Source organism: Podarcis pityusensis (genome assembly GCF_964106645.2).
Source record: "Podarcis pityusensis genome assembly, chromosome: 9".
Classification (NCBI taxonomy): Eukaryota; Metazoa; Chordata; class Lepidosauria; order Squamata; family Lacertidae; genus Podarcis; species Podarcis pityusensis.
The window spans coordinates 69,915,796-69,938,757 of NC_138034.1; the positions used below are offsets into that span (position 1 = coordinate 69,915,796).

Genomic DNA, 22,962 nt, shown 5'->3' on the forward strand with positions numbered 1-22,962 from the left:
AAAATGAAAAGTGTAATGCTGGCGGACAACAAAAAAGGTTTAAAGACTGTCTCGAGGTAAATCTAAACAAAATGTAGTATAAACAACAACAACTGAGAAACACTGCCCTGCGAGCGCTCCAATTGGAGAACAGCCTTTTCCAAAGGTGTCATGGACTTTGAAGACACTCAAACTCAGGATGAAAGGGAGAAACGTGCTAAGAGGAAGGCACGCTTGGCAAATCCACACCATGATCAACTCCCACCCAGAAACCTATGTCCCTACTGTGGAAGGACGTGTGGATCCAGAATTGGCCTCCACAGTCACTTACGGACTCACTGTTAAGACTGTGTTCATGGAAGACAATCTTACTCAGCTATGAGTGATCGCCAAAGAAGAAGAAAGTCATTAAAGTCACTTAGCAGCATATTTGTTGTGCTGGTAGAACACTGTTGCATAAGGGGAAACCCAAGTACTTTATTGAATATTGTGGTGTAACCTGTTGTTGCACGACAAGAACCAGCTGTTGCAAGACAATCTTACACTAGCACAACTCATGCATTGGGGTTGTTTGTCAAGCAACCTTTAAACTCTGACATCTGCTAGCACAAGGGATCTTGTGCTAGCGGGCAGAGAACATTGGATATGCTCCATCCCCTTTATTCATGCAGCTACTGAATGAGCTGGTCATGAAGAAGAGTAGCCTCTCCCAAGAGCAGGTGCTATCCCTCCCTTCTAACATATTCGGTGGCCTAGTGGTGCTACAGATAAACAATCTCCATTGGCTAGCTGTGTGGAATAAATCTATAGTTTGTGAAGGGCTGAATTGGGATTTTTGGATCAGTTTCCATATGTGGCCACAAGTGGCACCAGTTTCAGAAAATACCGGAATACTGTTGTCCAAATAGCATTTGGGGGTAGATGCCCCCAAGTCCTTATTTTCTCTACATATCTTAGATATTGTTGGAATACATAGATGCACTTGGCAGTACCTTGTGAAGGAATCTCTAGGCTGGGCAAAATCCAATGTAGAGGACATTCTCTTATATCTGTGGATGTATGAATTGTGGTGGCCCAAAGCATATTTCAAGGAGAGCACTTGCATTTCTTGTTTTTTATAGTCTTACGATGCCATCATGCATTTATGAGAATTTCACAAGCAGGATAATTCTGACTGAAGAACATTATTGCTTACCTCGAACCAGGGAGTCCACCAGGCATAGAGATATATGATATGAGAAATCTTAAAGGTTATTTGGAGTTCAAGAATATGTGATCTTTCCTTCTTCCTTTAGTCTTCCAAACTTTTAAGCCAATAAGGAACTGGGAACTCATAACTTTAGTTGTGATTCCTGTCTTGGAGGGAATTGGATGAGACTACCCTTTGGGTCCCTTCCAGTTATACAATTCTATGATTCCATAACTAAGCTCAGCATTGTCAAGAAATTTTTTATTGTGCTGCCTTCACATTTCTCTGTCATTGCATACCTACCAGTATGCTATTTCTTCATCAAGCTGTGAACAGTAAAATCAGTTATATGTGGTTTCTTGTTACAGCTAACCTGAGAAAAAAGCACTAAGAGGATTGAGAGGATGTTAACTCAACTCTCAGTGGAAATGAGTAAGATCTAGCCAGCATTCAAATTATTTCTGGTCTAAAATCATTATGTTAACTTGCACTTCAGGGAGGATGTATAAAAGGAATTATTTTCTTAATCTACTAATAATACTAGGCATAATAACCCCAAATCAATATAGCGCTTCTTAGATTAGTCTTCATTTGTGTTCATTCTGCTTTCTAGAATACTGGAATCATGGTTGCATGTAGGGAAGGATGAATTTATCAGTTCTCATATCTCTCGGTTCCTCACTTATCAAATATTAATTTCAGTTCAACATATTTACACGGCAATTTGTGATTTATTGTAACGTTTTTTAAAAAAAATCCTCATGAAAATTCATTAGCATTTTAGTGCAAATTTCTCCCAGTGAACCCATTTTTCTACACAGTTTTGACTCACATAAACATTTATTGGCCTCACTTCCAAAGGTGCACGCCTCCATTGTCTCCCGAGGCAGACGGATGCGAACCAACCTGGAACTTGATTGGGGAAATGAAAAACTGAAATGAACAGATTTCTCCTTCACTAGCAGAGTTATGGGTTCAATGGAAGAGTGTGTGCTTTGCATGCAAAAGGTGCATATTGAATCCCTGGCATCTCCAGGTAGGGCTAGGGAAAGGCTTCTGACTGAAATCCTGCAGACTCGCTGTCTCTTCCTCTTGCTCATCTGCTTTCCAGCCTCCCACTACGGGGAAAACCTCTCTTTAGCGCTCAATCAGAGCTAATGGTAATTTGAGTGTTCTCTGGATTGATGTTTTGTCGGATTTAGCACTAAAGAGAGGGTTTTCCCTGGGAAAGAAGTGGGGCAAGGGGAAAACTGCTTGGACCCATGCTTTCTAGATGTGGGACAAGCAAAAATGTGGACGAACCCATAAATCATCATGTTGAGGGAGCCATAGATCTATGAGGCCTCTCTTAACAACCCTCAACACACTTAGCAAACTGCAGTTCCTATGATTATTGTGGGGCATGACTGTTTAAAGTGATGTAAGTGTGGTTTGAATGTACGCTGTGGATATGAGGATAGTTGAATTTAAAAATAAATAAGTATTGGAAGGAAGACGGGCATCATCCATCAACACTGAACACCTGGAAAGCAGACTGAGAAGGCAAAGAGGTCACCTGGTCACAGACTTTGCAGAATTCAGTGACCAGGTTGCTCACTGAGGCAAGTTTTGAGCATATTACACTGTTCTTGGCCTAACTGCCCAATTCAAAGTGCTGGCTTTGACCTAGAAAGCCTTAAATGGCTCAGGACTGCAATACCTCAAGGACCACCTCTCCTCATAGGAATTGACCCAGACTGTGATCACCATCGGAAGCCCTTCTTTTTGTGCCTTCTCCATGAGAGGTTCAGAGGGTGGCAACATGAGAATGGGCCTTTTCTGCAGTGGCTCCCCATTTGTGGTATACTCTCCCCAGGGTGGTTCGCCAGGCACCTTCATTATATACTTTAAGTGTGATGTGAAAATGTTCATTTTCAGCCAGGCCTTTGCCTGATTAACATTCAATGTCCTTTTAAATGTGGTGGTGGGGCTATTGATTTGTTTTGTTCTTGTTCTTATTTTTTCCTATGTATTTTGTGTTTTTATTTTTCATTTTTATGCTCTGACCCACCCTAAGATCTTTGGATGAAGGGCAATCAATCGATCAATCAATCAATCAATCAATCCATGAATCAAACAAACTTTCTCTTTAAATTGTAGCATTTATTTCTAAATGTGCACCTATGCATATGAATCAGTATATACATATTTTATGTTAACCGGTGTCCTTTTCGTCCCCTGTCTCTTTTGGCAGTGTGCTTTCCCAGAGTACACCGTGAGCTAGGCAGGTCAATTGCCTGCCACATAAGGAAAAGCCATTGCCAGCATAAGGCAGCTTCTTGTGCATTAGTTGGTCTTGGCTCAGGTTTAGGGGCCAGAAACCAAGGGATCTGGAATCTGGGTCATGCAATTACTGTACAAGGGAGTGGGTGGCTGAATAGAAACCTTGTCCCATGCCCAGGAAATCATGTTGGCAGCCGTGTGCCTAGGTGCTATTATTCACTCCTAAGAAGAAAGAAAGAAAGAAAAAAGTCAGCTTATTTTCTTCCCTATTTATATGCCTTGTTGTTGTTCTTTCATTTGGACACATTCACAACCGTTCCATTTCCAGCATGGTGCCAGAATCAATGGAGGTGGGGATCGATATGTTGTAGCTGGCCAAAGGAACTGAATTACCGAGGTTTTAACAGCGGCAGATTTGACACATCTCAAACGACATTTCTCAGAACAAAAAGAAAAAGAAAAAGGCCCAAAAGATTATCAGCTATTCAGCCTACCAAAAAAAAAACCCCACACAAAAAACTAAAGCAAAACCCTAATATGCTAACTCAAGTGTGCAGGGTATGTTGTAGCATTTAAACATTTGAGCAATTAGGTAGATGTGTAAAAGGAGATTTTAACCTGCATGGCCTTAAGAGTTCTTAAGAGCAGAAAGCTGTAATTCTTCACATTATCAGAAGGGAAGCTGTCACTGGTCAGTGACCTATTCAATTAAAAAAGGAAATTTACTTTGGAAGTGTGACATCCTTGCACTTCACATTTATTTGAACAGCATTTCCTTTCAGCCACATCTAAGTTGCATTTCCCACAAAGTATTGCAGGGGATATGTGCATAGAGTTGGAGGGGACTCAAAGGCCATCTAGTCCAACCCCCTGCAATGCAAAAATCTCAACTAAAGCTTCCATTGCAAATGGCCACCCAACCTCTACTCTATCTCCAAGGAAGGAGTGTCCACCACCTGCTGTGGGAGTCTGCTCCACTCTCGAACAGCTCTTACTGTCAGAAAGTTCTTCCTGGTGTTTAGCTGGAATCTCCTTTATCAAATTGTTCCCTTTCTTATAATTGCACATTATCCTCCTTTTGAGTTCATTGGATCAAAAGCCCATCCATCAACAGTTTGATTCAACCCATGTAATTTCTGCAGTGCCTGGGGCAATTCCACTTTCTGAATTCCATTGTTAACTCTCATTGCCCTGGAATCTGGTGCCTCTTCTTCCAGGGTTGAGGCCAAGGACTCTGGATCAGAAAGAGAGTTGCTGGTGCCCCTCTGTGCTGAGCATATTGCTTTTCCTTCTTCTGCAGAAGGCAGAAGCACCATGCAGAAGCCCCCATAAGACTGGAGTCTCCTGGAGTCTCCTGGAGCCTCCTTTTAACCAAAAAGGCAAATGGGATACAGCTGCTCTTCCTATATAGGGCTCAGCCTAAGTTTGACTGTTGCTGTTGCAACATCAGAGCTCTGTTAACTGTCAGTATTTGGCCTGAGCCCTGAACATGGCTGCCTTGCAGCAGAGCAGCACATTAAGATGGAGAATAAGGCTCTCTATGTCTGCTAATCAAGATAGATAGATAGATAGATAGATAGATAGATAGATAGATAGATGATAGATTTTTATTTATACCCTCACCTCCCCAGCCAAGACTCAGGGCGGCTAACACTAAATAGAAAATACAGTTCTTGTTGTTTTAAAAAAACCTAATTGATTAAAATACAGCTTAAAATGCAGCCTCATTTTACTGGCGGGCCATAAATCAAGACTTAAGGGGAGGAAACATCAAATATTCACCAGGGCCAGCTATCCATGCTGGTCCTACATGGGCCAGCAAAAGGGCCGAAAGAAAATTTATATGCAGGATCCCATATAAGGGGTTCCATCAAAAAAAGAAGAAAGTGGGGGGGGGGTGTCAGACTGAGTCCAGACCAAAGGCCTGGTGGAACAGCTCTGTCTTGCAGGCCCTTCGGAAAGATGTCAAATCCCACAGGGCCCTGGTCTCTCATGACAGAGCATTCCACCAGGTTGGGGCCAGTGCTGAAAAGGCCTTGGCCCTGGTTAAGACCAATCTAACCACCTTGAGGCCCCGGACCTCCAAAGTGTTGTTATTTATGGACCGTAAGGTCCTCCGCGGGGCATACCAGGAGAGGCGGTCCTGTAGGTATGAGGGTCCTAGGCCGCATAGAGCTTTAAAGGTCAAAACCAGCACCTTAAACCTGACCTTGTACTCCACTGGGAGCCAGTGCAGCTGGTAAAGCACTGGAAGAATGTGATCCCATGGCAAGGACCCCATAAGGAGCCTCGCCGTGGCATTCTGCACTTGCTGGAGTTTCTGGGTCATCTTCAAGGGCAGCCCCGCATAGAGCGAGTTACAATAATCAAGCCTAGAGGTGACCATCGCATGGATCACAGTGGCCAGATCAGGGCAAGAAAGGTAAGCGACCAACTGCTTAATACGGCGGAGATGGAAAAATGCCGCCTTTGCTGCAGCTGCAACCTGCGGCTCCATAGAGAGGGAGGCATCGAAGGTTACACCCAAACTCTTGACAGAAAGCATTGGCACTAGTTGAGCCCCCGCAAGAGATGGGAGTTGGCCTCCCAACCCCATGTCATCCCGACCCAGCCAGAGGACCTCTGTCTTTGAAGGATTTAACTTCAACCGGCTCCCACGCAGCCATCCAGCCACAGCTTCCAAGCATCTGAGCAGTGTGTCCTGGGCCGAGTCAGGGTGGCTGTTCATAAGCAGATAAAGCTGGATGTCATCAGCATATTGGTGACAACCCATTCCAAAGTTCCAGACAATCTGGGCAAGGGGGCACATAAAGATATTGAAAAGCATTGGGGAAAGGGTTGTGCCCTGCGGCACTCCACACACCAAGGAGTGCCACGATGACAACTCCCTCCCTAGCACCACCCTCTGTCCCCGACCTGAGATAAAGGAAGGCAGCCATTGTCGGACTGTGCCCTGAATCCCCACGTCAGCAAGACGGTGGTCCAAAAGTTTGTGGTCGACCATGTAGAAGGCTGCTGACAAATCTAAAAGAATCAGCAGTCCCAACCCGCCTTGATCCAGCTGTCTACGGAGATCGTCTGTAAGGGTGACCAGAGTCGTCTCGGTCCCATAACCAGGGTGAAAACTGGACTGAAATGGATCCAAGGCCCATACTTCATCCAGAAACCTACCAAGCTGTTCCTTAACCACTCTCTCAGTTACCTTGCCCAGATATGGAAGATTCGAAACCGGGCAGTAATTGGATAGATCTAAAGGATCTAATGATGTTTTCTTTAAGAGCGGATGCACCACTGTCTCCTTCAACTCCCCTGGGAATGTTGATGATCTCACCCAGGGGGGCCTGCACCTCATCTGGACATGCTCTAATCAGCCAAGACTGACACGGGTCAAAGAGGCAAGTGGTGGTCTTCCAGCACGGAGGAATCTAACAGATGGCTAAACTACCTGCAGCATCAGGAGACACATGCCTCCATAGCTGGCAAACCAGACAGACTTAAAGAAGGTTCTCCTAGTCACTGGGGCCCCTTGAGCCTCCAGTGACAGTGTTGAATCGAGGAGCACCCCCAAATGGTGAATCTGCTCCTTCCAGTGGCATGCAACCAATGGACCATTGGTCTTTCTCGGTATAATACAGATTCCTATATAGGTTCAGTGAGTAGCTTTCCTAATGGAGCGAGTGTGATGTGTCCTACAGCATTCTCCTTGAAGCCAAAGCAAATGCCAAGGGAGCCCAGCTTGTCACCCCCTGATCCTAATCGGCACACCTGTCTCATCAAAAAGGCAACCTTGCTTTTCTTCCCTCCGGGCGGTGCAGGCCCACTTGACAGAGCTCTTTGCCGGCCTTTCATCCAGCCTTTCACGGATCTCTGCATATGCAAATTTCAAGGGAAAGCAGACTATCATTGCAAAGAAAGCATACTGCAAATGAGATGAACGAGAATGCTACTATTTTTAGTGTTCATGAATACACTTGCTGCCTGACTTGGCATTTTATTTTATTTTATTTTTAAATTTTCGCAGTTCATAATTAAACTCCAGAACTCCTTCCCACAGGACACACAGATGGCCACCAACTTGGAGAGCCTTAAAAGAAAATTGGACAAATTCATAGAGCATAAGGCTACCAACAGTTACTGCTCATGATGGCTGTGATCTTTATCCACACTCAGAGAAAGTATGCTTCTGGATAGGAGTTGCTGGAAGCTGCAGGAGGGGAGAATGCAGATGTGCTCAGGTCCTGACTGAAGACTTCCTATAAAATAGGATGCTGGGTTAAATGGGCCACTGCACTGACCAGCAGGCTCTTCTTATGTTCCCAATCTAAGGGGAGAGATAGTAGAGGAATTTGCATTACTCACACCTTCTGAATGCACCCTTGGAACAGGGCTGCCCAGAGGAAATGAGCATCCTTTGGACTACTTGCAATGTGCTTATGTGGGGCTACCTTTGAAGGTGACTCGAAAACTGCAATTAATCCAGAATGCGGCAGCTAGACAGGTGACTGGGAGCGGCTGCTGAGACCACATAACACCGGCCTTGAAAGCCCTACATTGGCTCCCAGTACATTTCTGAGCACAATTCAAAGTGTTGGTGCTGACCTTTAAAGCCCTAAATGGCCTCGGTCCTGTATACCTGAAGGAGCATCTCCACCCCCATTGTTCAGCCCAGACACTGAGGTCCAGCTCCATGGGCCTCCTGGCAGTTCCCTCACTGCGAGAAGTGAGGTTACAGGGAACCAGGCAAAGGGCCTTCTCGGTAGTGGCACCCACCCTGTGGAACACCCTCCCATCAGATGTCAAGGAAGTAAGCAACTATCTTACTTTTAGAAGACATCTGAAGGCAGCCCTATTTAGGGAGGTTTTAAATATTTAATGCTGTATTGTGTTTTTAATATTTGGTTGGGAGCCGTCCAGAGAGGCTGGGGAAGCCCAGCCAGATAGGTGGGTTATAAATAATAAATTGTTGTTGTTATCGTTAACAGCTGCCCCACCCTAGAGAGAAATTGAAAGGAAAGTATTGCATTTTCCCAAGCCTGCTTAGTTGAAACTGCCAGGCACCAACATTTGGGGCTGGTGTATGGTACAATAATAGCAGGAACCAATTTGTTCTCTCAGTCTATGAATGAAAGGAAGTTCTGGGTAGCAACTACAGAGAACTGAAACCCATGAGAGGCTGGCAAGAAGGCATGGCAACATGGAGCTAAGCTTCCCAATAGCAAAGTTGCTGCCATGTACTGGGATGGTGAGCAGTCAGAGCAGAGCGGCAATGAGGCTGCGGTAGTTGGCTCTGCCATGGTGCCAGAGCTGCTCCCAACTTCCCTTCCCGCTCACAGGTATGCCGCACCGCCTCCTGCTGGCTGCTCCTGCAGAAACCTAGTACAACAGTTATCTTGAGTTCGGCTGTCATAAGAGTGGCACAGTATTAAGTAAAGTTTATTTGTTCCATGTTTGCGTCTCCAGTGACAACATTCTACAGGTTTGAAGCAGGGAATATTACCTGTGGCATCCTGGAAGCCAAACAAAGAACGAGAAACCTCTCTGCTCCAGTCACCTTCAAATAATTGCTTTTCAGCCAGGAGAATGATGGAAACAATCCTCTCCAGCCAAGCAGCCCTGAGAATAAACTGCCTTATTAGGGCTGGGCAAATATCTCCTCCTTTCCAACAAAGGTGGGAAGAGGAAATACTTGAAATAGGTGGTGGTGGTGGTGAGACATTTAACATTCAGAGGGCTTCTTAATAAACTTACAATGTTGTAAAGAGCTTTTTAACCATTTTCTTCTTTTGGAAAGGGGGGGGGAGTCTTCCTTAAAAGGAAGGAATCTTTGGCCCTCCAGATGTTGCTGAACTACTGAAAAGAATAATAACCAGGGTTGATGGGAGTTGCAGTTCAGTAACACTGGCAGGGTCCACATCTGGAAGAAGAAGAAGAAGAAGAAGAAGAAGAAGAAGAAGAAGAAGAAGTAGAAGTTTGGATTTGATATCCCGCTTTATCACTACCTGAAGGAGTCTCAAAGAGGGTAACATTCACCTTTCTTTTCCTCCCCCACAACAAACACTCTGTGAGGTGAGTGGGGCTGAGAGACTTCAAAGAAGTGTGACTAGCCCAAGGTCACCCAGCAGCTGCATGTGGAGGAGTGGAGATGTGAACCCAGTTCACCAGATTATGAGTCTACCACTCTTAACCACTACACTACAAAGGCAATAGTCCCTCTGAAAGGGAGGAGGAAGCCACTGTTGAACCCTGAAAGTCTGCACAAACTTCCCTGGGCATTGCTTACCCCCCATTACCTTTGGAAGGGGTTCCTTGCCCCATGGAACCACCCAAAGTTCCACTACTGGGGCATTTGGAACAGCTCTGCCTGTGGAACTTTCAGATCTACATTATCAACCTGACCCCAGGCGGTTGCCTATGACTCTGGCTTACTCTGGTTCCTGAGAGGTGTATGAGACAACACTATGAAAGAGGCAAGAACTGTACATATCATGAGTAAGTCCCCTCCTAATAGGAGAAATGTGTCAAGCGAGAAGAACAACACTGAGCATTATGAGAAGACATAGAAGGATGAGCTTGTGGGTGTTCAAGAAAAAGTAAAGAGTGCTTTAGACCACTGGTAGAGACCTGTAGGCTCAGTGGCTCAATGCAGCCCACAGGAACTCTGCTTAGGCCATATCCCTTCTCTGGCCCTTGTTTGGACGCCAGGTGTTTTTACCAGGCTGGAATGTGTCGTTCTACTCTCTTGTCTGGGTGGAGAGGTGTGTGTGAGAGAGAGAGTCCTGTGGGAAGTAACCAACTGTACAAAGGTGACAGTTGCATTTGTTTCTCCTTCCAGTCTTGTCTCTGGCCTCACCCACCATGTGGCATGTTGCCCTCAGAAGGTTGCCCAGAATGGAGTGCGCCTCGTGGGTGGGAAAAGGCTCTCTATCTTTCAGAGGCTTCATGTTATATTATTTTAATTGAGTTTTCCCCTGTGGCTGTTTTGATGGTCTAGAAGGGACATTGTGACTCCTGCAGGTGTGGCATGAGTGCAGGGGAGTGTGTTGGGAAAAAGCACCAAGGCAAAAGCCAGCTCCAGATGGCTGGAATGCAAAACAGGATGTTATGTTTTGCAGATGTACTGTTGGGGAAAAGGTGGAGCCTATTCTCTGTACTGAGCACCGGATGTTAGCTCAGAGTGTCATCTGACCTGTACTGGAAGTACAGGGGAGGAGTTGAGACTCTTCTGATGGAGTCTGAAGGGAACAGTCACATTTCTATGTACTGTTGAGTGACAGGAATAAAACATGTAGAAAGGACTCCTGTCTGTCTCATTTCTCCTCCCTGGGAGAATGCAGGGAGGGAGAGAGAAGCAGAGAAGCAGAGGGTGTGTTCTATCTCACGACTAATGAGAAGAATCGCCGGGTTTGTTTACCTAGCCTGCCGGGGTCGCAGACGGACGGTAAACACAGTATCTCGCTCAATTGCCTCGGGGGAGGCCAGGTACCTCTGCCTGTGAGCTGAAGATACTAACATATGGTAGCAGAGGATGGTTGCGATTCATCGGACATCTGCATGAGAGGCTGGTGGATTGTCCTCCTCTGCTCCAAGGAGGAAGAGAGGCGTCTGAAAGAAGCCAGAGGCTCAACAGACAGCTGGTGGAAAGAAGAGGTGTTTTCCAGAGCAACAAAGTTCAAGGTATGCTGCATTTCGGGCTAGAAGTGTGAACGCAGTTTGATTAATTCACTGGTTCACGGAGCTGCGTTTCAACGGAAACAAAAGCTCCGGGAGGAAGAGGCCTGCAGCTTAAAGGCTGAAGCCTGCATTCCACAAATTCTTGTGGTTGATACACTGTCCTATTGGAATGCATTGTTGCTAAGTAACGGAAAGTTGGAAAGTTACTGGCAAAGGGGCTGGACTGTGAGTGTGAGCCTGGGAAAGCGAAACAAAACCAGAGAGTGTTTTGGCTACAAGTTTACGTGCCCTTGGAAGGGACTTTCCATAGCAGCCAGAGTTTAGCTGCCAGGTGCAAAAGAGCGTAAACAACTTGCAGTTTGCCTGCGTGAGAAAGAAAAAAACAACTGTTGGATTTTACAGCTTGTTTGAAAGTGAGAGAGGCTTGGATTCAAAATGGATGCCAAGAAGGGGGGAGACTTGCCTAACTCATCTCCCCTGACCAGAGACAGTTATTCATCAGGGTCTGGATGGATAACTACCCCAGAAGGGGTGAGCCAAGATGATGCTGGCCAAGTTCCTAAGAGCTCATCGAAAGCTGAGGAGAGCTTTGACCCCAGAGGGGAGAGTGCAGGAACTGTGGCTGTTGGAACTGTTGGTGTTCCTGAACAAGGTGCAATGGGTGTTGCTGACAGGGGGAGGAAGGAACGGAGTTCTAATTCCCCCACTGATGATGCTACTGGGAAGCATGGAGTAGCATTGAGTGCTGTCCGATGCTACAATTGTGGACAGACTGGGCATCTACAGCGAAACTGTAAGAAGCCGCGCCAGTCAAGAAGAGCAAAGAGCAGCTCTACGAAGCCTGAGGCGTCAGGCAAAAGCTATTCCAAGTGCCAGGTGAAACCTGCAAAGGCTATGATGGCGAAAGGAACCACGCCAGATGTTGGGAACTCGTTCATAATTGACACGGGCGCAACGGTTCATATGTGCCCGCACAGACAACTGTTTACGACGTTGAAGAAGCAAAGCTTCACTGTGAAACAGGCCAACGGTCAAGAGTTGGAAGCGACTGGAATTGGGACTGTGTATCTTGAGAGTCTGAACTTGACTATAAGTGATGTTTACCTGGTTCCAGAACTGAGATTTAATCTGCTGAGTGTGTCGCAGATTGCAAAGAAAGGACTGAAACTGACCTATGATGCTAAAAGCTGCAAGATCTACAAAGATGGAGAACTGTTTCTTACTGCCAAAGAGAAAGATGGACTGTATTTGTTGACTTTTGATCAAACTGATTACATGAAATGTAATTCTTCTGATTCTAACGAAATCTCTCTTGCAGGTGTGACCAGTGTGAGCGCCAGGAAGGTGACCAAGAAGGTCGACAGAGCATTTCAGCGGGTGTATACTGATGTGATTGGTCCTCTAGAACCATCTAGGGGCAGTGCACGATATTACCTTTTGTGTGTGGATTGTTTCACTAATTATTCTTGGGTTTATTTGATGGAGAAACCGCAAGAAACTTTAGAAAAGTTTCAGGGGTTTTGTGACAAGGTTAAAAATATGCATGATGCTAACATTGATTGTCTTTTCACAGATGACAAACAAGTTTTTCTGTTACAGAAGTTTCAGAAGTTCCTGGATGGAAAAGGGATAGACCACAAAGTTGCTGTTTCGCCAGAAGCGTGGAACAGGGGGGTCTGTGTAAGAGTGAACAAAGAATTGCAAAAGGGGATGAATGCGCAATTGCTGAGTTCACATTTGCCACATGAATATTGGGCCGAATCGCTAGCGTCCTATCTTCATGTGTGGCTGAGAAAGGTCTCAACAGAGTTGGGATGTTCTCCTTTTGAGAAGCTGTTCAATAGAAAACCTTCTGTTGCCTATTTCAAGGTTTTTGGGTCTCATGTGAGAACAGAAGCTCCAGGTGGAGTAAAGAATGCCAGAGGCATTTTTGTGGGTTATGAAAAAGGTCTCTACAGAGTAATTTTGTCTGAATCTGGTCAGGTGATTCTCACAAAGTTCCTAGAGAGTGCTCCAGAGCAAGAGCGGGTTGTAGAACACACATTTCCCACAGGAAACGATTCAGATGATGATGATGATTTTTCTGATGTCACAGATTACAGTGGTACTGATGATGATGACAGTGAGAGCTCAGAGAGTTCAGTTGTAACAGTCATTGAGAGGAAATCTCACACAATGGATAGACCTTCACAGGTGAAGGAAGAACCACTGATTGCTACTGGTTCTCAACAGAGTCCAAAGGTTGAACCAGTGAGCACAGAGGATCAGCACCTCATACGCAGGTCTGAGAGAGTTACAAAGGGTGTACCACCAAAGAGGTACTCAAAAGAGTTTGCTAACTTAGCTGTTGCATGTGTTGCTATTGTTAACAACTCAAAGCAGGTTGAAGCAGTGTCTAAGTCAGAGACAAAGACACAACAGAGCGTAGCTAGCCAAGGTAATGCAGAAGCACTCATTCCTTGGAAGCCAGACAACCAGAGAGGTACACTGGTAGAACCAGTGGTGGGGAGTTCCAAGGGTGGAACTGAAACAACAGGGGACTGTTATATGTATAACAACTGTTTGTTCTCTTCTCTGGATCATGTTTTGCCAATTGATGCTTTTGGGGGAGGATGTTGGGAAAAAGCACCAAGGCAAAAGCCAGCTCTAGATGGCTGGAATGCAAAACAGGATGTTATGTTTTGCAGATGTACTGTTGGGGAAAAGGTGGAGCCTATTCTCTGTACTGAGCACCGGATGTTAGCTCAGAGTGTCATCTGACCTGTACTGGAAGTACAGGGGAGGAGTTGAGACTCTTCTGATGGAGTCTGAAGGGAACAGTCACATTTCTATGTACTGTTGAGTGACAGGAATAAAACATGTAGAAAGGACTCCTGTCTGTCTCATTTCTCCTCCCTGGGAGAATGCAGGGAGGGAGAGAGAAGCAGAGGGTGTGTTCTATCTCACGACTAATGAGAAGAATCGCCGGGTTTGTTTACCTAGCCTGCCGGGGTCGCAGACGGACGGTAAACACAGTATCTCGCTCAATTGCCTCGGGGGAGGCCAGGTACCTCTGCCTGTGAGCTGAAGATACTAACAGAGTGGAGCTCTTCCAGAAGTCACAGTCAAGATGGTTATATGTCAATAGCAAGGACCCCATAGAAGATTTATCAACCATGGCCGTATCAAACAGAACCTAGTATTTGGAGATTGTACCCTGATCATTTCAGATCTGGGCCGACTCTCCTTGTATTTTTGATTGAAGTTATTATGTTTCCTTTCCCTGCTCTCTCCCAAGCAGTGTTAAAAACTAGACTGTAATAAATACAGGTGTGTGGGGGATGGAGGGGAATCAAATTGCAGGAAAACAAATTCAAGCGCTTACCAGGGACAAATGCGGTTTCCAATACATCTTCCAATCCAATGACTTTTTTTGCAATTGTATTAGCAAGCCCGATACAGGCACCTGATTACATCACCTTGACTTCCCAAAGCAGTATTGACAAGGTAGGAAAGGCAGCAGTGTTTGTAAAGTTTTGCTGATTTTTCTGATTGCCAAGTTTTGCTTTCCCTCAATCTTGAAGAAGCATAAATGCTGCTGGCCTTAATTTCTAACAGAGAAAGGCTGGAAATTCATCATCTCATAGCTCACAGCTGTGCTATGTGGAACTTTCCCCCCAAATTGGAAGGGTTGTGGTTCAGTGGTAGAACATCTGTTTTGCATGCAGAAGGTCCCAGGTTCAATCCCCAGCATCTCCAGGTAGTGCCGCAACACGGTCTCCTGCCTGAAGCCTTGGAGAACTGCTGTCAGTCACTGTAGACATTACTAGCAAATGTACCAATGTTCTGACTCAGTCTAAGGCACTTTCCTAGGTTCCTATTTAATCCAGCCCTTTATGCAGAACTATAAGCACTAGGCCTGCAGAGCAGGTGGGTGTGGCTGAGCCAAAATGACCCCTTTGGCCTGATGGGCTCAACTGGGCTTGCGGGTTATTAGTTCCCAACCACTGAACTAATTCTTGAAGCACGGAAATCACATTTCCTGCACCTTAACTGAATCTCTTACTAACTTAAGTTCTTTCTTTCTTTCTTGAAAATGACCCCCATGCAAATGAACATTTAAATTCCTTTCTTATGAATCATTCTTTAAGGCCTTAAATTGATGCAGTCAGCTTTTCCTCACTCATTGTCAAGTGCTGTCCTTAATAAAAAGAAGACACAATGATAACACCAGGATCAGAAATTAACCCTAATGACTGAAGTGTCTTACCTCTGCCAAGTCATATAATCCACTAATACCTTTTGTAAAACACTTACATTTCACTTTAGAACAGCTTCCGTACCCCAATTGCTGCAGAATCTTCAGAATTGGATTTAATGAACGCCAGCTCACCTCCAAAGTTTCGCGTTTTAGAATCTCTGCTCTTTGATACACCTTACTTTTTAATATTGTCCTGATGATGAAAGGTGGGGTTGGCTTAGGACATTTTGCTGCCTGTGGTGAAGGAGAAGACCATGTCTTCCATTACAAAAAGCTGACTGGGTTGGATGTTCAATCTTGCTTTGACACAGGTGATGGAACAGTGTCTTCCAACACACTTGGGTGCAGCAAGCAAATGAAGGGACCTAGGACTTTCTGCATGGCACATATCTTTGCGTGGCAAGGTCCCAGACCCTCCCAGGAAGTGCATCTGGCGCTGACCCTACTGAGTTTTTGACACTAGTTTAAAATGTTCTGCTGCATTCAGGCTTTGGGAGAAAGAAAGCTCTCAGAGCCAGACTCTCTCAGTCTATCAGTATCCCTTACTGTGCAATGAATTATTCTGAGAGTCATGTTGTGTGGTTTTCAGTGTTTTAAACGTATTTTATGTGGTGCTGGCCTTATTAATGCAGACCCACATTTTCTGGTTCCTCATCCTGGGATCAGTAAACTGGAGGGCAGGTTTATAAATAGGAGGAAGGAAATATATAAAGTGATCACTATGATTTCTCTTTAAATAATGTCACCATGTGCTGATGTCATACTTGCAATTGGGATGGCTTTATTTCTCTCTGAATTTGTTCCCCTCTGCAGTTCTCCATGCAGTGGCTGTGCTCCTACCCCTGGTGACTTCATTAGAAATGAAAGTCCTTCAGTAAGGAATGAAGAAGAACATCATGGGGTCTCCAAGGAGATTGTATCTACGTTTCCAGAATCCAAACAAGCTTCCTCCAACCAGCGCTGAAGAAAGAACGCACTAAATTGCCATGTAGCAGGCTGGGGGTGGGGGAGTAAACAAATGCAGCCACCGCATCTTCAGAGAAAAGAGAGAAGGACAGCTCGTGCTTACTCTCAGAAGATCTTTTTAATGCTTGAAAAAATTCATCTGCACTAAAAGAGGAGCAAAATGACATCAGCCGTATTTCTGCTTTTGTGCGTGAGTACACTCCCTGGCCATTGGCTGAATTTCTGTGATGTCATTGAAAGTTTTGCAAACACTTCATGTGGTAGCAGCGCTGCCCCTTCTGCAGCCTCAGATGAATTGCCACAAAGGGGTACAGGTGCACTTACCAGGGGTCTCCTGGCTTAGTGACAGATAATAATAATAATAATAATAATAATAATAATAATAATAATAATAAAATTTATTTTTTATACCCCGCCCATCTGGCTGAGTTTCCCCAGCAACTCTGGGCGGCTCCCAATCGAGTGTTAAAAACAACACAGCATTAAATATTAAAAACTTCCCTAAACAGGGCTGCCTTCAGATGTCTTGTAAAGATAGGATAGCTGCTTATTTCCTTCACATCTGAAGGGAGGGTGTTCCACAGGGCGGGCGCCATTACCAAGAAGGCCCTTTGTCTGGTTCCCTGTAACCTCACTTCTCGCAATGAGGGAACCGCCAGAAGGCCCTCAGCGCTGGATCTCAGTGTCCGGGCTGAATGATAGGGGTGGAGACGCTCCTTCAGGTATACAGGACCGAGGCCGTTTAGGGCTTTCAAGGTCAGCACCAGCACTTTGAATTGTGCTCGGAAACGTACTGGGAGCCAATGCAGATCTCTCAGGACCGGTGTTATGTAGTCCCGGTGGCCACTCCCAGTCACCAGTCTAGCTGCCGCATTCTGGATTAATTGCAGTTTCCGGGTCACCTTCAAAGGTAGCCCCACATAGAGCGCATTGCAGTAGTCCAAGCGGGAGATAACTAGAGTATGCACCACTCTGGCGAGACAGTCTGTGGGCAGGTAGGGTCTCAGCCTGCGTACCAGATGGAGCTGGTAAATAGCTGCCCTGGACACAGAATTGACCTGCGCCTCCATGGACAGCTGTGAGTCCAAAATGACTCCCAGGCTGTGCACCTGGTCCTTCAGGGGCACAGTTACCCCATTCAGGACCAGGGAATCCCCCACACCCACCCGCCCCCTGTCCCCCAAAAACAGTACTTCTGTCTTGTCAGGATTCCACCTCAATTTGAATTTGAAAGAGCAGGAAGAAAAGAGAAATAGTGAGGAGAGCACATGAAATTGCAGGAAGCAGAGGGAGAGAAGGGACATGGATAGGTGGAGGATCCACCTTGCACACAGAAGGCCCCAGGTTTAATCCTCAGGCAGGACTGAGAATTCCCCCTATCTGAAACTCTGGAGAGGCACTGCCAGTCAGAGTAGGCAATATTGAATGAGATGGCTTTATGGTCTGTCTCAGTATAAGGCAGCTTCCTATGTCCATATGTGTTGTGGAAGTTAAAGCAGGCAATGCAACTGGAGGGGGCAGAGGCAAAAAATGAGGGAGGGAGGTTTACATAGCTGTTAGCAGCCTAGTCATGTCATTAAAAGGAAATGTTTTTGCTGCCTGCCTGCCTCTGGATCAGTAAGTTCCAGCCCAGGAAGTTCCAACGAGGCAGAGCTAACAGACTAACTCTGCATTCCTCAGGTTGGTATGTATTTTTCCCCTCCTTTTTTCATCATCTTTACATTAATCCTGCCGAAGCCACGGCTAAAGCAATTGAACATGAACAAATAGAAAAGCTAATGATGTAAAGTGCATTGTGCTCCGTTGCAACGCACAAAGGCAATTTCCTGGCAGGGATCAAATAAAGTGGGATTTGATGAAGAGGAGGAAGGCATCGGTAGAGGAAAACCGTGGGCCAAATTCACCGATGAGTCACACGGGACTGCCAGTTTCGTGATAAGTGGGTTCTTAGTAAGAGATAATGGGAAACTGTCTCACTGGTACCTTGTGGAGGGCCTGGGATCCTGCAAGGGCTTTGAATTCACAGTGACTTGCCAAAAAGGGATTTGATTTATTCTTAAATTGTCATCAGGATTCCTGTCCAAGAGGATTATCATGAGGGTGCAGAAGGTTTTGTGGGTGCAGAAGGTGGGGTGGGCAGGCTGGAAGTGGAGCAGTGGTGCAAAGACAGATCCCTCTGTGTGTTCCCAGAAGCTCCTAGGAGTCTTTGTGGCTAGGAGTGTCTTCTTTGAGCTCTGGCTGGTTCACCAGCTGCAACTCCTTTTGGACAGAGATGTCTTGGCCACTGCACTCTATCCAGACTGGATTATTGCAATGCACTCTATGTGGAGCTGCCCTTGAAGACGAATCAGAAACTTCAGTTGGTCCAAAATGCAGCAACCAGATTGCTGTCTGAGATTCCATTTCAAAGTCATATGCAGTGGTACCTTGGGTTACATACGCTTCAGGTTACATACGCTTCAGGTTACAGACTCTGCTAACCCAGAAATATTACCTCGGGTTAAGAATTTTGCTTCAGGATGAGAACAGAAATCGTGCAGCAGCAGCGGCAGCAGGAGGCCCCATTAGCTAAAGTGGTGCTTCAGGTTAAGAACAGTTTCAGGTTAAGAACAGACCTCCGGAATGAATTAAGTACTTAACCTGAGGTACCACTGTAAAACCTTGCTTTAAAACAGCTGCACTGGTTGATAGTTAGTTTCTGGGACCAATCAAAAGTACTCGTGTTAGGGTTTAAAGCCCTAAACAACTCAGCCCCCAAATATCCGAAAGACCGTCTCCTGCCTCACTGACCCTCTTGGGTGCTGATATTGGCAAAGGGGGCCTCTTGGTAGTTCCTTCACCTTCAGAAGCTTGAGGAAGAAGAGCATTCTCTGGGTTGCCCGTATGTTGTGGAGCTCCCTCCTCACAGTGCATTGGTATTATACAATTTCTGGAGGATACTGAAGATTCAACTCTTTGCCCTGACTTCTGACCCTTGAGGTATATATTTTTAGGACTCACCTTATTTTTGTGTTGCAAGTTGTTTTAAACTGTTTTTGATATTGGGTTTTGTGATGGGACGATGAGCTGCTTGTGTGTAAAATCCTAGTCCCTCAGAGTTTGGTCAAGTTTGCAAACCTCTGTCTGTAACGGAGCCCCCTTAAACATGGCTCCGTCAGTCGCTGGCAGATTCCGACAGTGGTTGCTTTCGGAATCGCTTCCAACATAAAAGCTCCTTAACGGAAACACGTCTTCTGGACTCTCTGCGTGACAGTTTCCGGCGAGGAGTGGGTGTCCCTACAGGAGGTCCTGAAACCTCCCCACTGTTTTCGCTGGAAGTGTCTCTGAGCCATCCCTCCAGCTCCCTTTCCCTCAGCTCAGCTCCTCTCCCCCTACTGGTTCCCTCTTCAGCTGCTGAGTCTCTCCCAACCTGTGTGAGCCCTTTCACTTCCCTTCCTTCCGATGGCAGTTCCCTGACATCCACCTCCCCTCCAGGGCCCCCTTCATCCCCTCTCGCCCCCTCCTCTACGGGCGGTGAGGAGGCAAAACCCCGGAATGAACTTCCTTCATCTTCCGATGTCCCGAACACTTCTCTCCACCTGTTGCGGTTCCTGGTCTCGAAGTACTCCTCCTCCTCAGAGTCCATCTCCCCTTCCCCTTCCGATTCCGAGAATCCTTCCAACTCCTCCTCCTCATCGGTGGTCCCAAAGTATTCCCTCCGGAACCTCTCCACAGGCTGAGGTTTCCTTGGGAACCTTTGATGGAACGTTTCTATCAATACCTCGTCATTGATATCTTCTGCCATTACCCAAGTGTTTTCTGACTCCGGTTCTCCTTCCCACGCTACCAAATACTCCACCTGATCCCCCTTCCATCTGGCGTCGAGGATTTCTGCCACATGGCTGCTGCATTCCCTTTCTTCTATGACCGGTCCCCGAGTGGCCATCCCTTCTCGTCCCCCCTCATACGGTGACAGTAACGACCTGTGAAATACTGGGTGCAGTTTCATGTGGTTGGGTAACCGGAGCCTGAAAGCCACTGGGTTGACCTGTTGAATGACCTCAAAGGGACCCAATCTCCTGGGTCTTAATTTCTTACAACCTCCTTTGAACGGCAACCCTTGGGTTGACAGCCACACCCTATCTCCCACCCTTATGGTTTCACCTTCCCTTCGGTTCTTGTCTGCCTGCCTCTTGTATTCTTCCTTCGCCCTTTCTAAGTTGAGTTGGAGCTGACGATGGATTGCTTCCATTTCTTCTACAAAATGCTCGGCTGCCGGGACACCCCATCTCTCCCCTTCTCCCCCTGGGAAAGCCCTGGGATGACACCCATAATTAGCCAAGAAGGGGCTCATCCCTGTGGACACATTCTCGGCATTGTTGTAGGCAAATTCCGCCAGCGCCAACTTTTCTACCCAGTCATTCTCTCTGTCATTGACATAACACCTCAGGTATTGCTGGAGGACCCCGTTTGCTCTTTCCGCCTGCCCGTTGGTTTCAGGGTGCCGGGCAGTCGAAAAGTTGACCTCCACCTGCAGTAAGCTCATGAGCTTCCTCCAGAACCTGGAAGTAAATTGTTTTCCTCGGTCTGAGACCACCCTCAATGGCATTCCGTGCAACCTAAAAATGTGTTCTACAAATAACTTCGCTGTCTCTTCCGCCGTGACTGCATGCGAGCAGGCTACAAAGTGGCACATCTTTGTTAGTAGGTCTACCACCACCATGATGGCTGTTTTCCCCTTGGACTTCGGCAGATCAGTCATAAAATCTATCGACACTGCCTCCCAAGGTCGTTCTGGGGTTGGTAAGGGTTCTAATAGCCCCGCCGGTGCCCGCCTCTCCCCTTTGGCTCGCTGGCATTGCTCGCACCCTCTTACATACTCCCGTACATCTTCCCTCACCTTAGGCCACCAAAATTCCCTGGTGACCAACCACATGGTTTTGTGTTGTCCAAAATGCCCCGCCGTGGGGCTGTCGTGCAACTGCTTGAGTACCCTCCCCCTTAAGTCTCCTTCAGGGATATACAGTGCCCCTTTGTAATACAAAGCTCCATTTCTTTCCTCGAAACCCCCTGGTTCCTCTCCCTCACCCCTAAGACCTCTGAGCTTATTCTGGGCGTATTCATCATTCTCTGTTTCCTCTACCAGTTCTCTTTGTCCCACCAGTGCCGCCCCACACACCCAGCGGTCCTCTGGAATGACATGTCTCTCTTCGGGTGCTCCCTCCCCCTCCAAATATTCAGGTTTGCGTGAGAGAGCGTCCGCCCTAATGTTCTCTGGGCCTGGCACGTAACAAATCTCAAAGTTAAATTTGGAGAACTCCTGGGCCCATCTCACTTGCCGTTGGTTGAGCACTCGTGCCGTCCTCCAATACTCTAGGTTCTTGTGGTCAGTGCACACTTGCACCTTATGTTGTGCGCCAATTAGCAGGTGCCTCCATCTCCGGAACGCCTCATGAATGGCTAGTAGTTCTCGGTCATACACCGTGTAGTTCCTCTCGGATTTGTTCAGCTTTCGCGAAAAAAAGGCACACGGTCTCCACTCTGACTCCTCCTTCCCTGGCTGCAGAAGCACCGCCCCAATAGCTCTGTCTGATGCGTCAGTTTCCACTCTCATCGGTTTTTGTAAATCCACATGCAGGAGTTGTTGTTCCGAGGCGAAGGCCCTTTTTAGTTCCTCAAATGCTCGCTCCGCCTCCTCAGTCCAAACGAACTTCTTCTTACTGCTGAGACAGTCCGTAATGGGCGCCGTCAGGTGGGCAAAGTTTCGGATGAACTTACGATAGAAGTTCCCAAATCCTAGGAACCTCTGCACATCCTTCCTTGTTTTGGGTGTTTTCCATTCCAGCACCGCCTGGACCTTGCCGGGATCCATGGCCAATCCCTTGTCTGACAGGCGATACCCCAGGAATTCCACCTCCTTGGTATGAAACTGACACTTCTCCAGTTTCACCCACAGCTGGTTGGCTTGCAGCCTGCTCAACACTTCTCTGACGTCTCTCACATGCTGCTCCTCATTCTCAGAATACACCAACACGTCGTCTAAGAAGGCCACACAATTCTTGTAAAGCAAAGGCCCCAGGACATGGTTCATAAACGATTGAAAGCACGCGGAGCCTCCTTGTAGGCCGAAGGGCATAACTAAATATTCAAATGCCCCCAAAGGGGTGAACATGGTGGTTTTCCATTCATCCCCCTTCCTTATTCGTATCAGGTTGTACGCCCCCCTTAGGTCCAGTTTAGTAAAAATCTTTCCCTTCCTGACCCTTGTCAAAATGTCGTCAATCCTGGGCATAGGGAAAGCCACTGGTTCTGACACTGCATTTAAGGCCCTGAAGTCACACACAAGCCTCGGCTTGTTCGTGTTTTTTTTATCCACAAAAAACACTGGGCTGCCCCCCACCGCCCTGGACTCTCTGATGAACCCTCTCTTCAGGTTCTTGTCAATGAACTCTCTTAGCTCCTGCATCTCTCTGTCTGACATGGCGTACAGCTTGCCTACAGGGAGCTGTGCCCCAGGGAGTAAATTGATTTGACAGTCAAAGGGTCTATGCGGGGGTAGTTGGTCAGCTTCCCTTTCGCTGAAGACGTCGCGGAGATCTGCGTATTGTCGTGGTACCTTCACGTTCTCCGTTACTTCAGTCCCTGCTAGGGTGGCTTGGGACCCTGCCAAACCCTT

At 46.7% G+C, this 22,962-nt stretch overlaps 1 protein-coding gene across 1 annotated transcript; it reads left to right on the forward strand.

Annotated features, from left to right (window-relative positions):
- Window positions 1–10,886: 10,886 nt before the first annotated feature.
- On the forward strand, window positions 10,887–15,538 carry LOC308485981 (uncharacterized protein; the record flags this gene model as incomplete). Its single annotated transcript, XM_081022207.1, has 4 exons — window positions 10,887–11,104; window positions 12,420–13,790; window positions 14,529–14,587; window positions 15,410–15,538. Exons 2-4 carry the CDS (start codon window positions 12,581–12,583, stop codon window positions 15,536–15,538), a joined length of 1,398 nt encoding a protein of 465 aa, XP_080878333.1. The 5' UTR covers window positions 10,887–11,104; window positions 12,420–12,580.
- Between the last annotated feature and the right edge of the window lie 7,424 nt (window positions 15,539–22,962).